Raw genomic sequence first — 22446 nt, forward strand, 5'->3', positions numbered from 1 at the left:
AATAAACTAAGTGAATAAGGAACTTTGGAGAGAGAAAAATGAGTTAACACATAGCAAACCCAGAATACCGAGGACCCTGGCAAGCCCAGCACCTGCCCATGGAACGCTGCCCGTGCTCCCCGGCCCTGCCTCCCGCGCACCTGGCCGCGCCCCCGCCGCGGGGATCGGGCTCGGGGGCGGAGGGTGGGATCTCAGACATCGCCTATGCCTCTTCCCTCCCCCCCTTCTTTCCACCTTCTGCTTTATAATTGCCCGCCTCCTTTCTCTCCCCTTTCGCCTTATCAGATGCGGAGCGGCCAGCGGGGAGGGAAGCGGCTCTCCCGCAGCCGGCTCAGCACCCGCGGCCACGCGTGAAAAGGAGCGGCCGCTCCCCGCCGGCCCCTCCCCGGCTGATGCCCGCACAGGTCGGTGTGCGCTGCGCTTCGACCCCTCGAGGGCAGGGGCCAGGCGGGCGGGGGGTCGAGGCAGGACCGAAGAGCTTCCCATCAACCTGCCCGGCCACCTCCGCGGCGGCAGGACCGGAGCGCCGGAGGGAGGATGGGGCGAGGGAGGAGGAGATGGAGGACTGGAAGGGGCGAGGTCAGGCTCGGACGGGGAAACCCCTTTAGGAAACCCCCTGCAAAGGCCTTACTTTGATAGCTGATAGTAATTAAACCCCATCAGTCTCACTGTTGCTGTGGCGGAGACCCTGGCTGCTGCCCGGGTCCCGCCGCGGCTGCCTCCTCCCTCTCTCCCTCTCTCCCTCCGCTCCGCGCAGCGTCGGGGCAGTCGCTCCACCCCGGCCCCGCGCGGCGCTTTCTGCGCGGAGCTGCCCGGGCTGGCGAGCGCGTCCCCGCCGGGTCCCCGCTCGCTGCCGGCAGCCCCTGGCTCTCACGGGCTCCGGCGGAGGCAGCGAGCTCCCCGCGGTCCCTCCCTTAACCCGGGGCGGGGGCGCTCGCTTTCACACGGGTGCGTGCTGGTGGTGGGGAGCCCCCGGAAAGGAGTCGGGGGTCAGGAGCGGAGCCTGTGAGCCGCGGCCCCCTGGCCCCACGCTGCGGGGCTGTGGAGAGGCGAGCGGGAGAGCGCGGTCCCCGTCCCCTCCGCCGCCTCCCCCTGCGGGGCCGGGGCAGGTCGCGCTCCGGCTTGGCCCAGCGTGACATCGAACGGGAGCGCCGGTCCGGAACGAGACACCGAGACAGGGGAAATCCCTGAGTGACCTGCCCATCCCGGGGACTGTGCTCAGCCTCCTCCCCTGGGCTGGGTGCGCGGAGCCAGGGCAGGGCGGAGAACGAAGGTGTGTGGCGCGTTTGTCCCCCTGTGAGCTCTCGAGGGTGCGTCCTTCCCTCAGGAGAAGGTGCCCTGTGGCCAGGTCCGTGCCAGGAGTCCTGGAGCCCAGCTGGGAGAGATGCTCCGGGGAGCGGGGCTCACCTCAGGGCAGGGTTCTTGGCTTGCTTGGTGTCTGCTCCTAGCGCTAGTCTGCCAGATAACTCATTTACCACATACTTACTAAAAGGTGAAATATATAAAGAGCAGAAGGAATACGATATTTGTTTTTAGTCCCACACAATGTCAGCCACAAGGTGGCTGCAGACGGGGGTTTCCTTTCCTGGTTTAGTGAACCCTGACGTGCGGATCATTGCAGAGATGAACTTGTGTGTAGCTCATCCAGCAACAGTTATGTCTATTCCAATAAATCTCATTTCTCTGGCTTTTCTATTAAAGCAGCAGTAGAGAATGTTTCTAACACAGGATTATCGGTCAGTTAGTATTTATAGCTCTTGCTTTGGAGGAAGGGTTATATTAAATGTAGCAGATGGGGAATTCAGCCACCACTGTGAGTGAATATTTTAATGTCTGGGTTATTATGGGAGGCAATTCACACATCATCAGTGGTAACTGCCTGGAAGAATAAGTTGCTTGGAGAGTCTTTGTTTACTTGATCCAGATTGTATTCCTGAGTGAGGAGAGAAGCATCAATACCCAACATGAGATACACAAGAGATGGATTTCAGCCGTGTTTTGAGATACTCTCTGTTCTTCCTATTGCCTGTCACTGACAGCTGCCTAGTCCTTGAGTGTTTGACACTTTGGTTCATGTGGTAGGAAACCTGGGAACTTTGCACAGGTTTCTGAATTCTATCTGGAGGATGAGTCTAAGAACTCTGCATAGCAATATATGTTCTTGGTGCAAATCTTTGATGTGGGTTCTAGGTATTTTCCTCTGTCTTGAGAGATTTATACTATGAGAGATGGATTCAAAATATATGTTTAAGTAATGTGAAATTTGTTGATAGTATGGTTAAAACTTCGATAACCTCCTTTGGAGATGGAATTTACAATGTATATATTTCTAGGAGTTGTATCAAGCATTCATGACTGGTATTTGTGACAGTAGACCTACCAACTATAGGACTGTAGTTGTCCTACTGGTAAAGCTATAGCAGCTTGCAAATGCTCAGAGAGAGAAGAGGATGTAGGTCTTATCCTCTTATGTTTAATAATGATTGACGTATTTCAGTCTGCTTTTTATATTAGATAGTGGATGAACCACTTGCCATGTGCCTTCAAGAGAAGGAAAACATGGAAGGCAAATACAGTGATGGTATATCAGGACTATTCAAGAAAATGACAGAGGAGGTAAATGTGAGAAACCTACAAAACAGAAATACATAAACCAGAATTTACCCAAGTAAACCTTCAAATCCTCTTTGCTGCCTGCAAGAAATCTACTATTAATTATCTTAATTTGCTTATCCTGTAGAATTTTAACAGGTGAGGACAGCAAAAAATCATCTTCTTGCCCCAGAAAATTGACTAAAACTAGTGCTGTAAAGTTGAGTGAAAGAGAAATCCTTATAAGTATGGTGCTAGGCTGTATCTTGAGATTGGTACTGTTTTTAAGCTAACTTCTGTGGTCAGGTAAATTACTCACTCTGAAACTTGCTCTTTGGAACCAGAATTATTTCCTGTAACCTAGCTAGTTCACCTAGGACTACCTTTAGTGTTCATATATTGCTGCATTCTAAAGTGTTGATTTCTCCCAACTGGTCAAGTTAGTGTAAATGGTTTTGACCATGATACTACCTACTGTAGGTGCAGGCACTACAACAGAGAGCACAGGATAAGCTGAATAAAGTAGAAAAAGGAAAATGGACAATGGGAAGAGGATGTGAGTTCCTTCAGAACAAAGTTCTGCCTTTTAAAAAAAGCTTCAGAGTTCTTTGCCACAGATACCTTGATAAGGTTCTTACAAAACTGGATTGTGTAGAAATATACACTGTACTTTGTTATTATCTATAGCTTTATTTCCAATGCTTGTGTATGATCAGCAAAGAATTTACAGTTCCTTTTTGTGTGGGCCAAGTTTTCAAAACTGTTGAGTAGCCCAAGTGGGGTTCTTTGTCCCTTTCAGGTAAAATGTGCTTTGGTCATAAAACTACTGCCAGGAAAATTTGTCTCCACTGATGTCTGTGGTAAACTCCTTGTTGTTTGTTTGTTTTGTTTGCTTGGGGTTTTTTTTTGTTTGTTTAATTAAATTCAGAATTTCCCCACAATTTTCATTAAAGTGGATGGCTTCTCTTTGCCTGTTCAGTAAGTCTTTTTGTTCCATGTGTTTTCAGACCTGCTGATACTGTGTGTATTGAGGGGAGGAAGATGCTGTGTCGATACGAGATACGGAACTGTTTTCTCTTGGCTTTCTTAGCCATCACACCTTTTTTCATCAGTGATGTCCAGGGTCAAGGTGAGTCACAAACAAGAAGGTGGAGTTTTTCACTCTGAGGTGCAGAAATAGACTTTTTATTCCAAATGCAAGTGTTACTTCCTCCTTAGTAGGATGTGAATCCAGTAATACTGAAATTAGGCAGGAATTTTGCTGCTGAGCTCGGGGAGCAGGTGGGAGTAGAATTACATCTTCATGTGTGCTCTTTGAACCTAGTATCTCAAATAGCATAAATATTTGTGCAAATTCATATGTCTCAAAATGAATTATACACAACATGTTTTTACTCCTGTTTACATGAAAGTACTTATCAGAAATTGGTCTTATTGTCCTCTATGTAATCAAGCAAATTTGAAGGATCAGCTGTGATGTAAAGCTTGCATGGAATATGTATGTTTTTTATCTTGAATGGAATATGTATGTTTTGGAACAGTAGCTGTTGTAGTGCTTATATCATTCCATATTGCACAGATCTGTTAAATGTCACAGACTACTTCTGCAGTTTTTAAAATTAAAATCTCCTTTGTGAATATTAAAGGATACTGCTGGGATTGTTAGGCTTACATACTTGTTGGATTGTATTGACAGTGGCTTGACTGCTAGAGAAAATGTATCCTATTGCTTGGGGAAGGAGGGAGGAAGAATACCAATGAGTTTTTATGATTTCTAAAGAAAGGCTTTTCTCTCAACTTTAGTTTTATGTAATCCCTTTGATATGAGATTGCATGGGCATAACCAGGAGCAGAATTGTATCCTGGGGTCTTTTAAAGAGATTTGTGTAATGTATTATTCATGAGGACATTTGGAAACTCTTGGCAACGTGAGGCTTTCAAAATGATGACAATGCAACTAGCAGTGTTGTCCAGTCTGCGTGGCACTTGAGTGCTGGGGAAGCATGCACTCCTGGATGTTTGGAAATCTGTGAGCATTTTACAAGCCTCTCCCAGAACTGGGGGACACGTGTAAGCTGTAATGTATGATGTCGGCGATGTGAGGTGAATCAAGAAATGTATGTTCCCAATGTTCAGTGCATCATTCTGGTCAGAAATTAGGTCCAGAATGTTTGTGACTTAATGAGCCAATAAAGCAAAGCATATGGTTAGTCTTTTCTCTGTATTTCAGTCCTAATACATATGGTTAAGATTTGCAAAACAGGTCTGGGGGTTGAGGTCCACCTCCAGAAAGTTTTGCAAAATTCCTTGATCTTGGAAAACTATTCTTCTCCACTTTTTAAAAACTTTGATTCCATCAGTTATAGTCGGAGAGTGTTCTCCCTTTAATACCAATACAATGAAATGAAGGTCAGAGGGTTTTTTTCCACAGTAATCACCCTAACAGAAGCTAGAGTTGGTGTACTTGATGAATAAAGAACAATACTTCCCTTGTTCTTAGACTCTTTCAGCAAGCATCAGCTATGGAATGCTGTCAGCAGTGGGATATTAAGCTAAGTGCACCATTGCCTTAGCCCAACACGACTGTTATTCTATTGAATTAGGTGATATGAAGTCTCTATTCCATGTTCACAGAAAAAAATCTCTTGGTATACTAAAAGTAATAAGGAGTTTCTCAAATTCTTTTTGTCAAGGTTGCCACCTCTTGAAGTAAGCTCTTCATGCAGCTGGCAAACTATTTACAATTTTATACCATTTGTTTGTCTGTTTTAATCAACTGTACACTCTGCCAACATGTAGGAAGAGCTGGCATTAGTTCCAGCTTGTGTTTCCTTCCTTTGGCAAAGACACTCAGGTAAAGGTGTGTAATGTGACTTCTTGGAAAGGAGAATATGTTTGTGAGGCTGAAGCCAACGTGCCTGAAGCTACAAATTATCCCTTCAGAGGAGCTATGTGGTTGTATCTCACTGTGTCACATAGCACTGTTTGGTTTTGACTCAACAACAATTATTTTTTCAGCTCTGCTGTTTCTTCCCCATTCAATATAGTGTATAAATAACATATTTTGTATTCTTATGTTCTTATATAGTACATGATTAGTGCTGGGCAAGAAAACCAGTTGAGAATTTTTCATTTATCCATGAAGTAACTTGCTTTGAGAGTTTTTCTGTATTTAAAGATGGGTTTTCTTTGTGTAGCAATAATTTTCATGTGTTACTACTGTAATTGCTAAGTAACTGCAGTGCATATTAACTTATTCCATTCTTATGACAACAGTGAATAGAAAGCCACAATATTTAGTTAGTATCCAAACTTAGACTATTGGATGTCTTGGAGAATTGTCCATAAGAAATTTATTGTATTTTTCCTTTACAGTAAGAGTTGAAAACATTCCTTCCCTAGTTGTCTGTAAGAGTTACGTGTTTGGAGTGCTTATTTACCTGGTGGCATAAACCAAAGCCTTGAACTTGTCAGTTTTCTTTTGGGTGACTGCTCTAATGTTGCTGACAGCCATTCTCTTTTGCATTCCTGTAAAACCACTTAACGAGATCTAGCTACTGATTTTTTATCAGTTAACTGACTCAGCTTGGATTGATTTTTTTTCCTTTCTGCAAGAAGTGAGATTTTGTTCCACAGACAATAAAGGCCCAAAGAAATAAAGATATCCTCTTCAGGTTGGTGTATGTGTAGTAATTCCCATCAATATTTTTTTGTCTGTTTGAGTGCTAGATTTTTAACTTCCTTAGCTATATGTACTTTTCTATGCCAGAACGTTAGTCTTTGCACAACTAAGACACAGTTGATTATCTGCCTACTGAATAATTATTTTCTTTCTTATGGTTCATTGCTGTATGGGAATGTTCCTTCCACTGCACTACTGCCTTTGATACAAAAAGAACCCAGTGAAAATTGACCAGTTATGTAAAGACTATTCTGGCACCCCTTTTCTAGTCTTTCACATTGTAACTCTGTAGTATACAGAAAAAACTGGTGATTGTGTCCTTCTTTGCTTGTAAGGTCTGTGATTGTTTTTTATGGGCTCATACATTTATCTGTTTTGGTGATGGCTAATAGCAGTTATGCCAGAACTATGCTTCTTTGTTAGAAGGTGCTTTCATAAATAGTCAAGTTGAAAGTAGGATGGAAAGAAATGATGGGAAAGGAAGATGGCAGACAAAGTGAGCTCTGAAATTCTAAGACATGATTGGGGGTTTTTTTGGTCAATCTTTGATGTTACTTTGTTGCTCTCTGCTCTGCTTCTTAATCCCCATACAAATTTACCACTTAATCCCAGTAAAATCTGCAGCATTTTCACGCTTGCATGCAGCCATTATTTAAAATTTTATTTTCTACTTCTGAGGCAAAATAATAAAAGTAATTGTATTTTTGCAAACTTCTAGGTATGATTTGTCACTCATGTTCATTCAGCCCCAATTTATTGTGATTTATGTGTAGCTGAAAGACACAATGACTCTTGAGAATGAATTAAAAGCTGTATTCCATAATTACAGTCTGCTTGGCTTTGAAAACTTTTTGCCATAGTCTCTGTCATATTTTTACAATTATAGCATGCTGAATGTTCTTGCTGAAACCTGCCTAGCAAAACATTTTGCAGTATGAGGGCCAAATTTTCAAAGAACTGATGTTGTATTTGCAGTGATTCCTGCACACAGGAATCACTGCAAACACACACTGTGATCTTGCTCGCAGCCTCTTTCTTTCTAAACTTCAGGGAGGTGACAGGCAGACTGAAGATGAGGTCTGACAAGATTGAGCCCAGAAACCAAGGAAATGCTTGGGTTGGGTGTGAGCCCAGTGCTGCCAATCAGAGCAGCTTTGAGTGTGTGGAGCTCATGTGCTGCTTGCTGTTTCTGTCCCCTTGCCTCTCTTCTTGAGCTTGTTCTCTGAGGGCTTTGAGAATGCACAGGTGTTGATAAGCTGTTCTTGGTACTCATGTACTTTCTTTTCTGTGTTCTGGTGTCAAGTTTCAGTTCTCCTCAAGGAGGAGAACTGCAGAACCTGCCCTTGGCCTGACAAAACTGCCACTTAGGGAATGAGAGATGGGATGCAAGGGAATGTATCCCTTGCATTGAACCTCCAAATTCTTACTTCTAAGATCCAAAATGTATTTAAGAGTAGATGACATGAAAAAACATGCACCCCTGAATCTCAAAAAAATACAGCATGCCTTTTTCCTTTTTTCTTCCCCCAAGCTCCTGGAAAAAGTAGCATGTAGGAAAAAGTTATTGGTTCAGGACAGGTCTTTGGCTGCTACTGGTGCCAGAGCTGCATTGGCTGTAGCAGGTCAAATGGAGAGGCCAGAAATTGTTGGCCAGCACATTCTGCCTGTTGACTCAGACACTCCATGTGCTGTAATCCCTAAATCTCAGAAATATCATGATACTGTTGGTTTATGTTATCTAAAGGACCAAAAAACTGTGGGCATGAGCCTAGTCAATTAAGAGCAATCTTAGCCCTAGGGAAAAGAAATTGCCACTTGCCTGCTTCAGATTAATTTCCCTGATTTCTTAGACTTACTAACAGAAACTTTAAGATGTAGTGGCAAAGGCACCAAGGACTTGGAAAATGATGGAGACTGTTCAGGGCACTGTGGAGACAATGGGAAGAGGAGGAATAAGGTTGGAGGTGTTAAAGATTTTCTAGCCCTTCTGTCATTCAGCCTGCAAGTAACTTCCCTGGCTGCCTTTCCCTGTAGATCAGTTTGTTCTCTGTGAGCCAAATCTATTCAACTGTATGAAGATTTCCCATTGTTGACAGCCATTCTGCCCTGCCAGGTGCTCTGCTGCAGTTCTCCAGTGAAGAGGGGATGTGCCTCCCCAAAGCAGAGTGGAAAGGTTTTGTAGAGTGTGGTCCAGCATCAGTGGAGTTTGAGCAGTGGGATGTAAACCTGTGAAAAACTCATTTATGTGCAGAGACACAAAGTTGCTAATAGTATGGCAACAACATGGGACAGTTTCTCTATTTGTTCTTGTGTGCTTTGCTTCATTGATATTTGCCTCTTTTTCAATCACTTTATGCTTTTCTTCATTTCTCCTGCTGCTTCAGTTTGAATCCTGGGTGACATCACAATATAAATAGAAGCCAAATTTTACTTACCATCCAGATTGCCCCTAAGTCTTGACTGGCCTGTGCATGTCTGCTAGTCTTGATGAGACTGAAGCAGTGTTTGCAGCTGCAAAGCTTTGTGCTGCTTTAGCCAGGTTTGCAAATTGGGCAGCTGATGTTCCCTTTGCCTTGTGCACACCTGTCTTTTCTCTTGGTTATTCTTTCCTCACAAGGATTTGAAAATTTGGCCCTGGGTGACATTAAATGTTGGGAAATGCCCACAATAATGAGAGGTAAAGGAGTGTAGGTTATGCATATTGCCAGTGTAAGAAAGAGAGCAATTTTAATTCCCATATATTAACAAAGAGCATTTTTATCACCAGCTTTGCCTGCTAAACTAGTGTCTTAACATCTAACACTGTTTGTCTTTCTGTCCACTGCTGTTAGGTTGTTTAGTTTGTTTTGTAAAGAGATAAATAAAAGGTCTGTCTGAGGGAAGTAGTGCACTTGGGGATGTCATTTTGCAAACTAATAAACTGATGTATGTGACATTTTAAATAACTTGCATCCTTTACCATTACAATTTTGTGTTGTCTTCCTATATGTGTTTATTTTTGTTTAAAATTGGTTCGTCTTTATTTGAATTTAAAATGTTGTTTTCTTTCCGAACTTGCAGTATCCCCACCAACAAGGCTAAGATATAATGTAGTGGGTCCTGACAGTGTACAGATCTCTTGGAAAGCCCCCAAAGGGCAATTCACTGGATATAAACTTCTTGTCACTCCAAGTTCAGGTAAAAGTCTGTATGTTCTCTTTTGAGGTAAAAGTACTGTCTTCCTAAGGCATAAAAGGTTTTCAGAGTTTAGTGTCATTCTCCACTAATTGAAGAAATTGTGAGCAAGCTTTGGGTAATGAAGTACTGGCTGGTCAACAGAAGAGAGATTAATTTCACTAGAGGGTGGTCAGGCACAGAAAATGGGAATCAAATGCTTGAGGTAGCAGAGGTGGGTCCATGCTAGTTATGCTTCATGTGTAGTCTTTGGGAATTGTCATTGATCATCTGTCTCTACCTTTCTTCCAGTGGGGTGTAAGGAATTCTAGGAATTGTTCAGGGGAAAGTATTGGAATCCTAATTCAGTCAGCCTTCAAGGTGGATCTCCTTGTCCCTTATCCCTTAGTGAGCTGTCAGGAAAAGAATTAAGAAAACAAGTAATCTTTCAAAGTTTTTTGAATGAAAACTTGAAAAGGTAGATACCAAAGTGGCTGTATAGAGCTATAAAGGTCCTACTTCTGTACATTTAAAATTAAATTTAGAACAGAAACTGCTTTAACATATGGTTAAAATACATCTTTGTATATATATTGGCATGCAATCTTTATATGTAAATGGACATATAAATATTTGTATTTACTTGTTCAATAACAAGTATTTATTTGTTCAATATTTGTATTTATACATGAGAATTTCCTAGCCCAAAGAAAGTTGGCAAAGCAAGTATTCAGAGGTGATGTGAGTATGACAGGGTCCGAACTGGCAGCCAATCACAGAGGAAAAGCCTGTTGGTATGATGTTACCAAACTTGGCAGATTTTGTAAATTGTTTCCCTTTTTCTTAATGATTTTGCTGGACACCATGGCTGTTTCATGAGGCCCAGATATAAATGCTGATCTTAAGAGTGTTTGTGTTTAAGAAAACTGGTTAGACTGCCTATTTTGTTTCTTTTCTGGGATGTTCTCTGGCCTGGCTGTATGGATAGTCCCAAAAGTGGGTAAAGTGGAAATGCTTAGGTCATATTTTTAAGTCATTACGTTTATGGTACTATAAGAAAAGCAAACAAAGTTATGTATTTGTTGGTTTTTTGTCTTTTCTCCTATAGGTGGAAAAACAAACCAATTAATTCTTCAAAATACTGCAACCAAAGCAATTATTCAAGGTCTCATTCCAGATCAAAATTATGCCCTTCAGATCATTGCATTCAGTGAAGACAAGGAGAGTAAGCCAGCGCAAGGCCAGTTCAGAAGTACGTGTCTCTTTATGGCTGACATACAGAATGTATCAGATATTTAATGCAACTTCTGAAATGGTAACAAGTCTTACACAAAGGGGAATGATGGAAAAACCAGTTTTTTTTGTGGTGGAAGGAAAATCAAAGCCATGTATTTAACTGGTGTAAGTATAGGTAGAGGCCTGAATTAATTGCATAGCATGTTCTTGCATTGGGCTCTTTGTTTCCATTGGATTGGTATCCCTTTCTTCCTTGTTTCATTAGGAAATTGGCTGGTATTTCATAAAAAGAATCTTCAATTAGTAGAAATAAAATGCTATATTCTGATACATTAAAAATTTCCCTTTTATTAAAACAGCGTTATAGCTCTTCCAACTGGCTACTAGATGCTAGTTCAGTAGTATGAAAGGCTGATTTCTTGATGGTCTTCAGCTGTCAAATATATTTACAAACTTAATTTTTTATATGATGAAGACATGCTTTCAATATCTGTATCATAGTGGTATATACACATTCTATCTGATTTATCTTGATCTTCATGTTAAATGTTTTAAATATGCTTGGTGGAGATTTGGTTAATAATGTGGCAGTGCAGGAGTATAGTTGAAAGCCTAATGAATTCTCTGATGCTAAATTTTCCTCACTGTCTTTGCCAAGCTACCTTTCTTTTAAAACCAGCACAAGATAAAATATGCTGAGTACTTGATGTGGTGTGTATCCAAGTCCTTTTAGCTTTTAACCACTACAACTGTGTATTTACTACCTTAAGTTCTGTCCTGGTTAGGAAACCCACAAAACCACAGATTACTTTAGCATTAAAGAGAAGCCCACAGAAGGCAACAGCAAATTCTATAATATTAGGTGTAGCTGTTTTTGAAATGGCATTTAGGAAAAGTAGAGCTGGCAACACGATTTAAGGATATGGGGATTATGTTCTATTTAGTATACTCTCTTTGCTGCACTTCAGGCTGGAGTTTCATTTAAAAGCATGATGCCTTTCATTAGTAAAGAATGCAGATACAGCATATGTACAAATCCTTTTTTTTCTCTCCTTTATCATAGGGTTTTTTTTTTCCTTGTAGTCTGACATGTGGCCACTAATTCTTGAGATGAAAAAAGGTCAAATATATAAAGAGTTTTGGGAATATCATCTGGCTTAGTGCATTGGAAGTATGGTTTTAATGCTCTGAAGTTGTAACTGATGTACTAAGAATTCTCAAGCTTACAGTAAAATTTTATTGTAAAAAGAATATTTCTTTTTATATAGCAAGGGATGCATTCTTATTCTAATACATAGCATTTAATGAACTAAGATCATGTACTAGATAAAATCTTTGTCTGTGTAAATATTGGAGTAAAACTGCTGTCTTGCCTCTTCCTATGTGGTTAGAATTATGACAGTGCCCAAATCCAGAAATCTGTCAGGATGTGACTGACTTGTCTTCTTTGAACATTTTCAGACTTTTGTATCATTTTCTCTGGAGACTTGCCCCTCAATAGCTCTAGCATTAGGGGAGGCCAGCTAGTTGGTTTTGCTCTTGGGCTTTTTTCAAAGGAATGCTCCCAGAAGGATAAGCAGCAGCATCCCTTTTGGCTGATATTTTTCCTGGTATTTCACCTCTTGTTTTAATCAGAGTCTTGTTCAGTTAAGGATTAAACACAGACTTCTGACTAAGACCTGGTGTTGTTATGGCATTCTGTAACTCAGCTAATAACCAAGATCTGCCTTGGTAAAAGCTGGCTCCTCAGCAAACTTGTGAACTTGAATTTGCTCCCAAATCAGTTACCAAATCAGTTACACAATTGTTTGCTAAAGGCAGAAGTCATACATAGTCACACGTGCTATCTTAGAAAGGAGAGGAGTCAAAGTTTCAGGTTTTTTGTTCTCACCTCTGTAGGAGTGTGAGCACTGTAGGCTCTGCAAAGGGTTGTCATACTGAGAAAATCACATTCAGATGTTTGTCAGCTCGTTGTCTTCCTTAGAACTTAGTCTTGTGATTATATTTTGGATTGGAACTTGGAACACTCCTGGTTGATTCAGATATTCCACAAAAGATTGGGAAGATTAGTGAAGTCCTTTTGACTTTGGGTTCCACTAATGTATACAACAATTTTCACTGTCTCTCTTACATAGTCAAGAGACCGATAACCTCCTTTCATGCCCTCACAATGTTTTTTTGAATGATGTAGCACAGAGAGACTTTGGTCCTGGCTGAGGATCAGTGCCTGCTTGGATGAATGTCAGTCATAATCCAATTTTACATAAACTAAGAAGTGTAATTGGAGTAGAATTTTATTCTTCTGTGGAAGATATTCTCAGCTTCATTGTTTTAAGCTTTTCCTGGCTCTTGCAGACAGCTGGAGTGTGGATACCAATGAGCATTCCAAGAAAATTCTGGAGGGGCTTTTTCTTCCCAATACGTGACTTTAGCAATGACTTTGTCAGAACCTTTCAGACTATTAGTAGAGCACTACTGGCTACTAATGTAATGTTAGGAATTGCTAATCAAATTGGGTTCTGCTTGGCTGTTGTGAGAGGTTGGAGTAAGGGAGGTATCCCACCCACTTGTGGAATGGGAAACTGTCAAAGTCTCAGCTCTGGAGCAACCTTGCACTCCTGGAAGTATTTGGTGCCCTGACTACAGATTTGGGCGTGAGATCTAAGCTGATTCTGTAAAGAGGACAATGTAACAGCTGGCTTATGTGCTTTTGTGTTGACTGACTTGGAGGGGAACTTTGCAATGCTGGACTTTTCCCAGCTAGCTTTGCCAATTTTCTGGACTATATTTCCAGTGTGGGATCTTGTCTGCATGGGATGTCACTATTTGGACTCTCGTGTGTAGAGAGAGTCAGTTTTGAGATCTTTAATGATGATAGAATGGTGAAAGAGCCATGAAAATAATAAATGTAAAGGGAGGGAGGGAAAACACAGAAACAGTAACTCATTACCTAAACATATCTTCAGATGCTCTGTGCACCTACTTTACCAGGAAGAAGAAAATTACATGCTTCTAACTGCCTTGTTTCTAGATTAATTGATTTTCCCCCTTACTTTACAGTTAAAGACATAGAGAGAAGAAAAGACACAAGTAAATCCAAGGTGAAGGATCCAGAAAAAACAAATGCGAGTAAACCAGCTCCGGAAGGTCAGATCATAACACATATGACTTATATGATATTCTGAATATAATCAACTTATTTATTTAACTTGGCCACTGTAGAGATTTTCTGTTAGTCAGTACTTTAAATCTGGTTCCCAGGGTTAAATTAAATAGAGGGGAAAAAAACAGTATTTTCAGAAATATTGGAGTTGCTACAGAGGTATTGCTTTTATATCTGTGTTTTGCTTCTCTTTTTTATAAAGTCCTAAATGTCATCATGAATAGATAAAAAATATTAAAAAATAATTTTAGATAATATTAAAAGCTGCTTGTATTTCCCCACTGGGTGCACTTTGAGTTGTGGAAGAATCATGCAGGTGTGTGTGTGTGTAATAACTTCTTCTTGTCTTGGCTTTAAGACAGACTGACAGTATTAATTCCCACCAAATTAATACTATTGTGTAATTAACCACATAATAACTTGATATGTCTGGCCTAGTATAGGTTGTATATATGAAAACACTTGAAACATTTTGAGGGAGGGGAAAAAAAAGGAGTTAATTTTGCCCTGTTGCAAGGAGCCAATCTTCTGGTGAAATGTGATACTGCTTGCCATGAGAAGTTTGTCTAGTATGGATGAAAATCTATTTCAAGCTTAATATGCATCTCTATTTCCTGTTATTTTAAAATTCAAATAGCATCTTCTTTATGAAGTAGCCCCAACAGTAATTATTCCCTTCAGTGGTTATTTATGGTATATAGAACAAGAAGAGCTTGGTATGACCTTAAATAGTCTCTCTGTGAATAAACCAGACCGTTTCAAGGATCCCATTTTCCCCTTCCATATAAATCTGTCTCCAGTAATGAAAGTGTCAAAGACCTCACCCAAAACTCCTTGAAGCCCACACAAATTTTTCTTTTGTGGGTTTTTATTCCTACCACATTTTTATGTCATGTTGTATTTATTAACACTATGCAAGTTTGTTTCCATACAGCATTTCTCAAAGCAAAGCACCCTTGAATTCCATTGGGTGCATTGGAAGAATGTTAGCTAGTGTGTGCAACACTAAAGAGACAAGTTGTACCTGCTAGTGCATGACAGGGTAGTGGATAGGTGATTTTCCTACATCATGTCTGGAGGAAGACTGAGCTGGAAGAAATTACAGAACTGAGAAGGAAAATGTGATTTGCTTTCTTAATGAAGGACAATTGATAAAAGTTGAAGGAGGGAAAACTGGGCTTGTACTTGGAAAATGTTGATTAAATACAGACAGAGGAAAGTATCTGCCAGACTGCAGGAGAGCATTTATGCTTTTTTCGTGGAGTAAGGGCAAAACTGCAATTGGCAAGAGGAGCTTGGATCTGCAGTCTCTCCCTTTTTAGGATTCATGTTTACTTTTGAAGTCTTTAGTTCAGTCACCTTCCTCATTCCTACACCACTTTTTACTCATCTGAATTTCTTCAGTTGTTTCAGGGCAGTTTGTAACAGACAAAATACACCTCCATCCAGCACTTCTGGGAAGATATTGCCTTATACTTACTGTAACAGGTTTTACTAGAAAACTAGGGTGCACATTTAAAACTAAAGCAAAACTTAGAAACTTCTTGATCAGCAAACCTGATCATAAAGAAAAAATATTATGCTAATTTTTATGAATTCTTGAATTTGTTTAGCCCTATTTCCAACTCAGCTATATATTATTGTACAGTAAAGAACTTTTTCCTCTAGTCTCACTATTGCATATTTCTCTGCTTTGCACATTATAATGATTATTCAAAGTGATGAAGATTACAAGTGAATGACTTCATTAGGAGTGGGGTGAGATTCCAAGTGAAAACATTGGGCAAAAATAACAGCATCAGCAAAAAATGTGTATCTGGGGTAGAAGTAAATTCAGAATGGATATTCAGAAAGTAATGGTATCAAAACTTTCCTAGTTTAATATATAAAGACTGTTCCACCTCAAATTGAAATAGAATCAAAGAAATAAGGAAAAGTCTGAAAGAAATGGATTAGAAATAAGTGCAAAATTTTACAGCAAACCCATGAATAATAACTTGATCCTCTGCAGATGTTTGACAGGAAATTATTTGAGTACAACCAAATGAATTCAGGCCAGCAGTTAATTGGTTTCATAACCATTTAGTTTATGGCTAAATTTGATGGATTTAATAGCAACCCTGATACATTCTGTGTCTTTGGTCAAGTTGGCTAGACCTTGGGAGTTAACACTATAGAAGAATTATTAGAATCATAAAATCATTAAGGTTGGAATAAATGTGCATCATCGATTTTGACCTAATACCACCATGTCCACAAAAACCTCTCATGAAGTGCCATCCATTCAGTTGTTGAACACTTCCATGGATGGTGATGGCACCAATTCCCTTTGCAGCCTGTTCCAATGTTTATTGTCTCTCAACATGATAAAATTTTTCATAATATCCAATCTGAATCTCCCCTGGTTCAACCTGAGGCCATTTCTCCTTGTCCTGCCCCTTGGCGCCTGGCAGAAGAGACCGACCCCCACCTGGCTACAGCCTCCTCTCAGGGAGTTGGAGAGAGTGACAAAGGTTTCCTCTGGGCCTCCTTTTCTCCAGGCTAAACACCCCCAGCTCTCTCAGCTGTTCCTCATCAGACTTGTGCTCCAGACCCTTCCCCAGCTCTGTTGCCCTTCTCTGGACACACCTCAGCCCCTCAATGTCCTTCTTGTAGTGAGGGACCCAGAACTGGACACAGCACTGGAGGGATGGCCTTGCCATTCCCAAGCACAGGGGGACAATCCCAGCCCTGGTCTTGCTGGCCACACTGTTTCTGCTCCAGGCCAGGATGCCATTGGCCTTCTTGGCCACCTGGGCCCACACTGGCTCATGTTCAGTCACTGCTGACCATCACCCCCAGGTCCTTTCCCAAGGGCAGCTCTCCAGCCACTGTTCCCAGCCTGCAGGGCTGCATGGGGTTGTTGTGACCCAGCACTTGGCCTTGTTGAACCTCACACCACTGGCCTTGGGCCACAGGCTGGATCTAGATCCTACCTTCTCCTACTCTCCAGCAGATCAAGACTCATGCCCAGCTTGGTGTTGTCTGTGACCTTATTGAAGGTGTTATTAATCTGTTTGTATAACCTTTTAAAAATCTTTAATTTGAGGGCATCTAGGTTGAGTTAGATATAATAATATTTTACCTGAGAACAAGAGCAATCTTTGCCCATAACACAAATTGAAAACAGCCCTTGTCCAGGCTACTATTGTCAGTGGTTGTGGATTCTGCTCTTCTCTTGAGTGAAGGTGGAGCACAATTCCCCAGTTAATAGTGTCAGGTTTTGATATGAAAGAGGTGCCTTCTGTGAACATCTGCACCTCTTGTTACAGAATGATGCTTACTGGCGTTAGTAAACCAGAAAATCTAAAATCATTGTTTAGGGGCAGAACTAATAAAGCACATCAATGTACTTGTCAGTGAGTATGAAAAAAGATTAAGAGCTCTTTCAATGTTACAAGCTCTGGTTTGTGCATTATGATAAGTCATGTATCCTGCTGATTTTCCTGCAAGGCACTACATAATTGTATGAACTTGTTGTTTATAGATACTTAGCTAATATACCTTCTTCAGGGTCACACAAAAAACCCCAGAAATTTCTCTTTCCATTTCAATGGGACAAAGATTTCACTATAACCCTTCTGCTCCTAGAAACCAGCTCTTGGCTAAGAAATGCAATGTGTAAATACCTGTACTCATGATTCTAGAGAGTTCCAGAGCATTTCACTCCTATATTCATCTGTGGTTTGGAGGACTGCTTATGTAGTACTGTCCACTATTTCATTACCAACTGTCTAAGGCTCTGAGCAGTGCTGGGAGCTCTAAATGCCTTCTCCTGGACTCCAAAATCTACTTTCTTCTTCTGTCCTTAAATTAAATTGTTACGAGGATTTTCCTCTGTCTTTATGGAAGTCTGTCAACAGCTTGTATGGCTTGCTAGTGAAGCAGCTTCAGCAACCTAGATTAAAATTTTCCATCTATTCTGTCCTATTCATTCAAGTCATTGAAAAAGATTTACTCCTTTTCTGCTGTAAGTATTGTGCTCTTATCACAAGCAAACCTCCAGTGTATATCCAGTAATGTCATGGTGCCAAATTAATTCAGGCTTAATGTCTAGCACTCCTCCATCAAATGTTCACTTATATTTGATTTCCAGAAACTTTCTGTAATTCTTCTGCATGACCACTTTCAAGTTTTGAATCTCCTTTCTATATTTTTGAGAAGCTGTCATTTTTCAGCTTAGTGATTTATCACTGCTGTGCACACTCATATTAATAATGTCAGAAGCCTTATCTCTTTCTGTCTGTTGAGAAAAAGCTCACAGATGCAGCTTCTTTCAGCACACACTGATAATTGAGTGCTTGTACCCTGGCTCCTCTCCAGCTCCCTCATGTACAAAGCTCTTTTCTGTACAGTGACAGGGGTTAATACATTCTGTGCCTTCTCAGATGTTTTACAGTTTCTCAGAGAGCTTCTATGACTGATTCTCTAATCAAATCCCTTTGGGGAGAATCAGTGCTTTGACTGGCAAATATATGACTATATCTTTTTCTGCAGAATATTTCTCCATATATCTGAACTGGGCTTAACTACCCATTTCAATATAAACAACAAAACACTGAGGCCAATTTTATCTGCATTCATGTTGATTTGATTGGGGATTTTTAGTTGAGAGGCGTGGTGCCTTAGTGTAGGCTAGCAGCCAAACACCCACCTAGCTGCTTGCTCATTCCTCTCCCCCACAGGATGGGAGAGAAAAAAGGAAGAACAGGAATGAAAGAGTTCATAGGCTGAGATAAAGACAGGGAGACTCTTACCAGTTACCATGGTAGACAAACATGAGTCAAGTGGGGGAAGATTTACTTAATTTATTGCCAGTTAAAAAATTTGCTTATGTGGGTAGTGGGAAACAAAAGAGACAAACATTAAAACAACAGCTTTCCTTTCCATTTTCCCAGACTCAGCTTGACCTCCTCCCAGACTCCTCTCCTCCCCCTTTGTTATCACTGCAAGTTACACTCAGTCCAAGTCCCTTCAGAGAGGAAGCAAGTGATGTAAAAGGGATGCTGAGAGATTTTTATCAGGGTGTAGTGGTCACACTCTTCCATTCTTTACTTCTCATACCTTTCTTCTCCATGTCCATCATCTGCAGGCTGCAGAGAATATCTGCTCTGCCATGGAGCACACTCTCCTCTGACCTTGGGCTTCTCTCTGCTGTTTCTCACTCTTTATAACTTTCCTTCACTCTTTGCTGGGCATTTTTTTTTTCCTTTCTTAAATATGTTTTCCCAGAAGTGTCACCATCTGTCCCTGGACCCTTGGCCTCTTTTCAGAGGCCTCCTGCAGCCTCCCTCCTGCCAAACCTGCCCACAAACACCCAATACCAAAGGTGCTCCATTGGTGCTTTACTAGAGTAAAGAATTTACACAGTCTTTAACCTGTCCTGTTTGGAAATTCCCTTATGCAGATCTCACACCAAGATGTTTTAGATGCATTGAGCATGTATGGGTCAGATTTCTCTTCTGAATCAGGTGTTGCAGGATAAGACTTACATAGTCTGTAGACTTTCAAACAATGAGAAATAAAGGTCCCACAAAAGATTGTGACTTGTGTATCACAATGTTAATTACTTTCTCATTGTAAATGCATGTAATAGAGTCATACAGTAAGTATGACTGGTTAGGGAGGTCAGGGATCTTCAGTGCACAGCACAGAACATGGAGGTTTGTTCAGCCTTCCAGAATCAAAATTGTGTTTCACCCCACAGCAAGCCCACTAGGGGCAGGAGTGAATTTTTCACCGATTTCTGTGAAAATCCAGTGATGTGGTGCTGAGTTAAAATACCTGGGGGAACTGCAGCTTTTTCAGTCCCTGAAGTGACTCTTTCTGATGGGAGTCACCTTTACCATATGCCAGGAGCAAAACTGGAACTGGAACATTAGCTGAGTTCTCTGGGCTGGTGGGGAGCCAACTGAAAGCTCTGAGAAAATGGGTGATGCCACCCAGTTCCCTGCCCAAATGAAAAATAGAGGAAGCCCTAGAAGAAATTGGTTGACAATAAAGGCTAGATCTGAGTTCCACATTGTGGAAGACTGGGACAAGCAGGTAGAAATTTAGGACAGAGAATTTATAACTAATCTATTGTCAATGAATAGACATGGACACCATGGCAATGGAAAATTTAAGTAGTGGGTGAGTGAAAAACAACATAGAAATCATAGTGGGCTTAAGAGATAGAAAAGCTCTGTATAATGAGCTGTGTAATGCCATGCCTTGGCATTAGGTGCAGAGGTCAGGTTACATTATTTGTATGTAAGTAATATAACATGAACTAATGTTAAAAACAGCAAATAGTGACTTCGTGTGCCTTGATCAATAGTCCTGCACTGTATTTTAATTTAAATAAAAAACTTTTTGAGGAAGAGGTAAAAATTACCTGTAAGGAGAAACAAAGGTATCCTTTGAAAGAATTTAATATTATTAGTGATCTTTAATGAATTTAACCTTGTTACTGATTTTATTATTATGATTGTGATTATTTTCACAGACATATACGTGTACATACACAAGTTATAAATACAATGAAGAATAACTGCTCATTTAATCATAGCTACCTCTGACACATGCTGTTTCCACTCTCCTTTTTTTTTATTTTTTTCTTCACTACTCAGTGATACACGGAGAAGATATTTTAGTTATACTGTACTACATTTTGAGGTTTTAGTACTTTCAGGGTTTAGTATCCTAAAGTGTTCTGGAAAGAAGCCTGAAGCCATCTGTCACGTGATACCTACCTGCTAAGTAGTAATAAGTATGCCTGCAGTTTCTTTTGGGTGAGTATGATCTGTCAGGGCTCAGTTGCCTGTAAAAACTGTGTAGATAAATCCAAGGTTATTATGTTTTGTAGTGGGATAGTTGTTGATAATTTTTTTTGAACTTCCTAATGTGTTGTACATTATTAGTGATATTATTATTTACATTATGTATACAGTCTTTCAATGTAAATGTTTCTGAATTTTTTTTTTCATAATGTGTTTTTTATTCTGTCAGACAATGCAAAAGGCATAACCGTTCTCAAAATGCTATGGTATACTTGTCTGAGGTTTCTATTTTAATAGCTCTTGGAGTGAGGTGGAATCAGTCTTCTGACAGTGATAAAAATGAGAGGAGTGGTAAGCTTAGAAAATTTACTGATTTGCATTCTTCTTTCAACATTCCTATACATTTGATACAAATGAGCTTTGACATTTGTAGTTTTATAGCTGTTGAATATAGCTGTTGCCTTAAGTAGGGTAGGAAAAATCCACAGAGAGTATATTAAGGTACTATTCAGAAGACATTAATTATCTAATTTATTAACTTGTCTGTTTAGTTAATGTCAGATGCTTCAGTAAGTATTACTAGACAGTGTGAAATGAGTGCTGTGAGGTATTTGACTAAGCCACAGGAATGAATACCTTCTGAACTTCTGCTTCATTGGCAGCATTTCATAGTTTTACTCACTTCATCCTGGCCAATGTAACTGCAAATGTTGGTTTTAGTCATGACTTTTTTTATTACTTACTGAACTCCTGGGCTATGGAACTCATTAACTATGTCTTTACACAAATGATTCTTTGATTTACTAGCAGGGTTTCCTTGAGCTTTCTGGACACTTTAGGTCTTGATTATGAGCAGCAGAAGAAAGAAATTATAACTATGCTGTGTGGGCATTTTCCCCCAGTGCATTATGTTTTTCCTAAGCAATCTTTGTCTTTTCTCAGCTCTTGCAGGTTTTTCTGCTTCTGCAGTCTGAGGGTAAAAGTAAAGTTTGTTGGAAAGTACTTAGCTTTTCCACTTTAAATGCTATTTTTCTGTGTTGCTTTGGGGACAACTGCACCCTTTAGCCCAGTGCCCCAGCTCCAGCCAGTATCAGGACTGAGCACGTAGTCCCAATAGGTCTGAGGTGATCAAGCACAGGGCTTGGCCAAGCAAGTACTAATCAGCCATTTGTGCAGATGGAACTGGTCCCCTTGATGCCTTCATTTTTCTGTTTTCCCATATGTGTTCTTCCCCAAACTACCTTTCAATGTTTTTAGTTCCTCTCCTAAACATATCCTATTAGATCTTGCACGGTCCCCAGGTACTCGTTCCTGTATCCCCTATCTCATTGCCCCCTAAGCTGTGACCCACCAGTCTGAGCCATGTTATGAAGTAAGATCAAGTTATCCAAATGTGTTGCTGATCTCAGAAGATACAAGCAGGATGAAACCTCTGTATTTATTGTTTAGTTGCTGGGTCTGTGCTGGAATTACACAAAAGGTAAATATGAAGTTTCTGCACACCTTTTGTTTTATTCTGTTCCAGTGCAGTGCAATATAATATTGAAGGGTCATTTGAACTAGATGCAACCAATTTCCCTCCAAAACTAATAGTAGTGCAGCAATCCTGTTCAGTACAGCACACTCCCTGGTGAATGCACTTCCCTGCTCAGAAATAACTACCTCAACATCTTCTACCTTATCCTTCATTCCAAAGTGTAGAGATAACCCTGGCCATTAGTCTTAAGCATCAGTTTCTTGATGCTGCAAAATGGGAACATTGCCTATTTTGTAGGTTATTTAAAGATTGTGAAGTATTTCTATATGATAGTTTTCATTTT

The 22446-nt window shown here is 40.4% G+C and overlaps 1 protein-coding gene across 6 annotated transcripts in view; it reads left to right on the forward strand.

Moving 5' to 3' along the window:
• Positions 1 to 254: 254 nt before the first annotated feature.
• The window catches only part of COL14A1 (collagen type XIV alpha 1 chain), a 114193-nt gene continuing 92001 nt past the window's right edge, over positions 255 to 22446 (forward strand). For 3 of the 6 annotated variants that reach the window (XM_071421714.1, XM_071421716.1, XM_071421717.1), the window contains exons 1-5: positions 257 to 404; positions 3600 to 3721; positions 9335 to 9451; positions 10536 to 10679; positions 13724 to 13810. In XM_071421714.1, coding sequence (XP_071277815.1) covers positions 3634 to 3721; positions 9335 to 9451; positions 10536 to 10679; positions 13724 to 13810 — 436 coding nt within the window. In that variant the 5' untranslated portion in view covers positions 257 to 404; positions 3600 to 3633. Of the gene's footprint in view, positions 405 to 977; positions 1274 to 3599; positions 3722 to 9334; positions 9452 to 10535; positions 10680 to 13723; positions 13811 to 22446 lie in introns of those variants that run through there. The other 3 variants (XR_011678389.1, XM_071421715.1, XM_071421718.1) reach the window with 3 other exon arrangements.

The sequence above is a fragment of the Agelaius tricolor genome, unplaced genomic scaffold (genome assembly GCF_023055355.1).
Source record: "Agelaius tricolor isolate 1412-34295 unplaced genomic scaffold, bAgeTri1.0.p SCAF_2, whole genome shotgun sequence".
NCBI lineage: Eukaryota > Metazoa > Chordata > Aves > Passeriformes > Icteridae > Agelaius > Agelaius tricolor.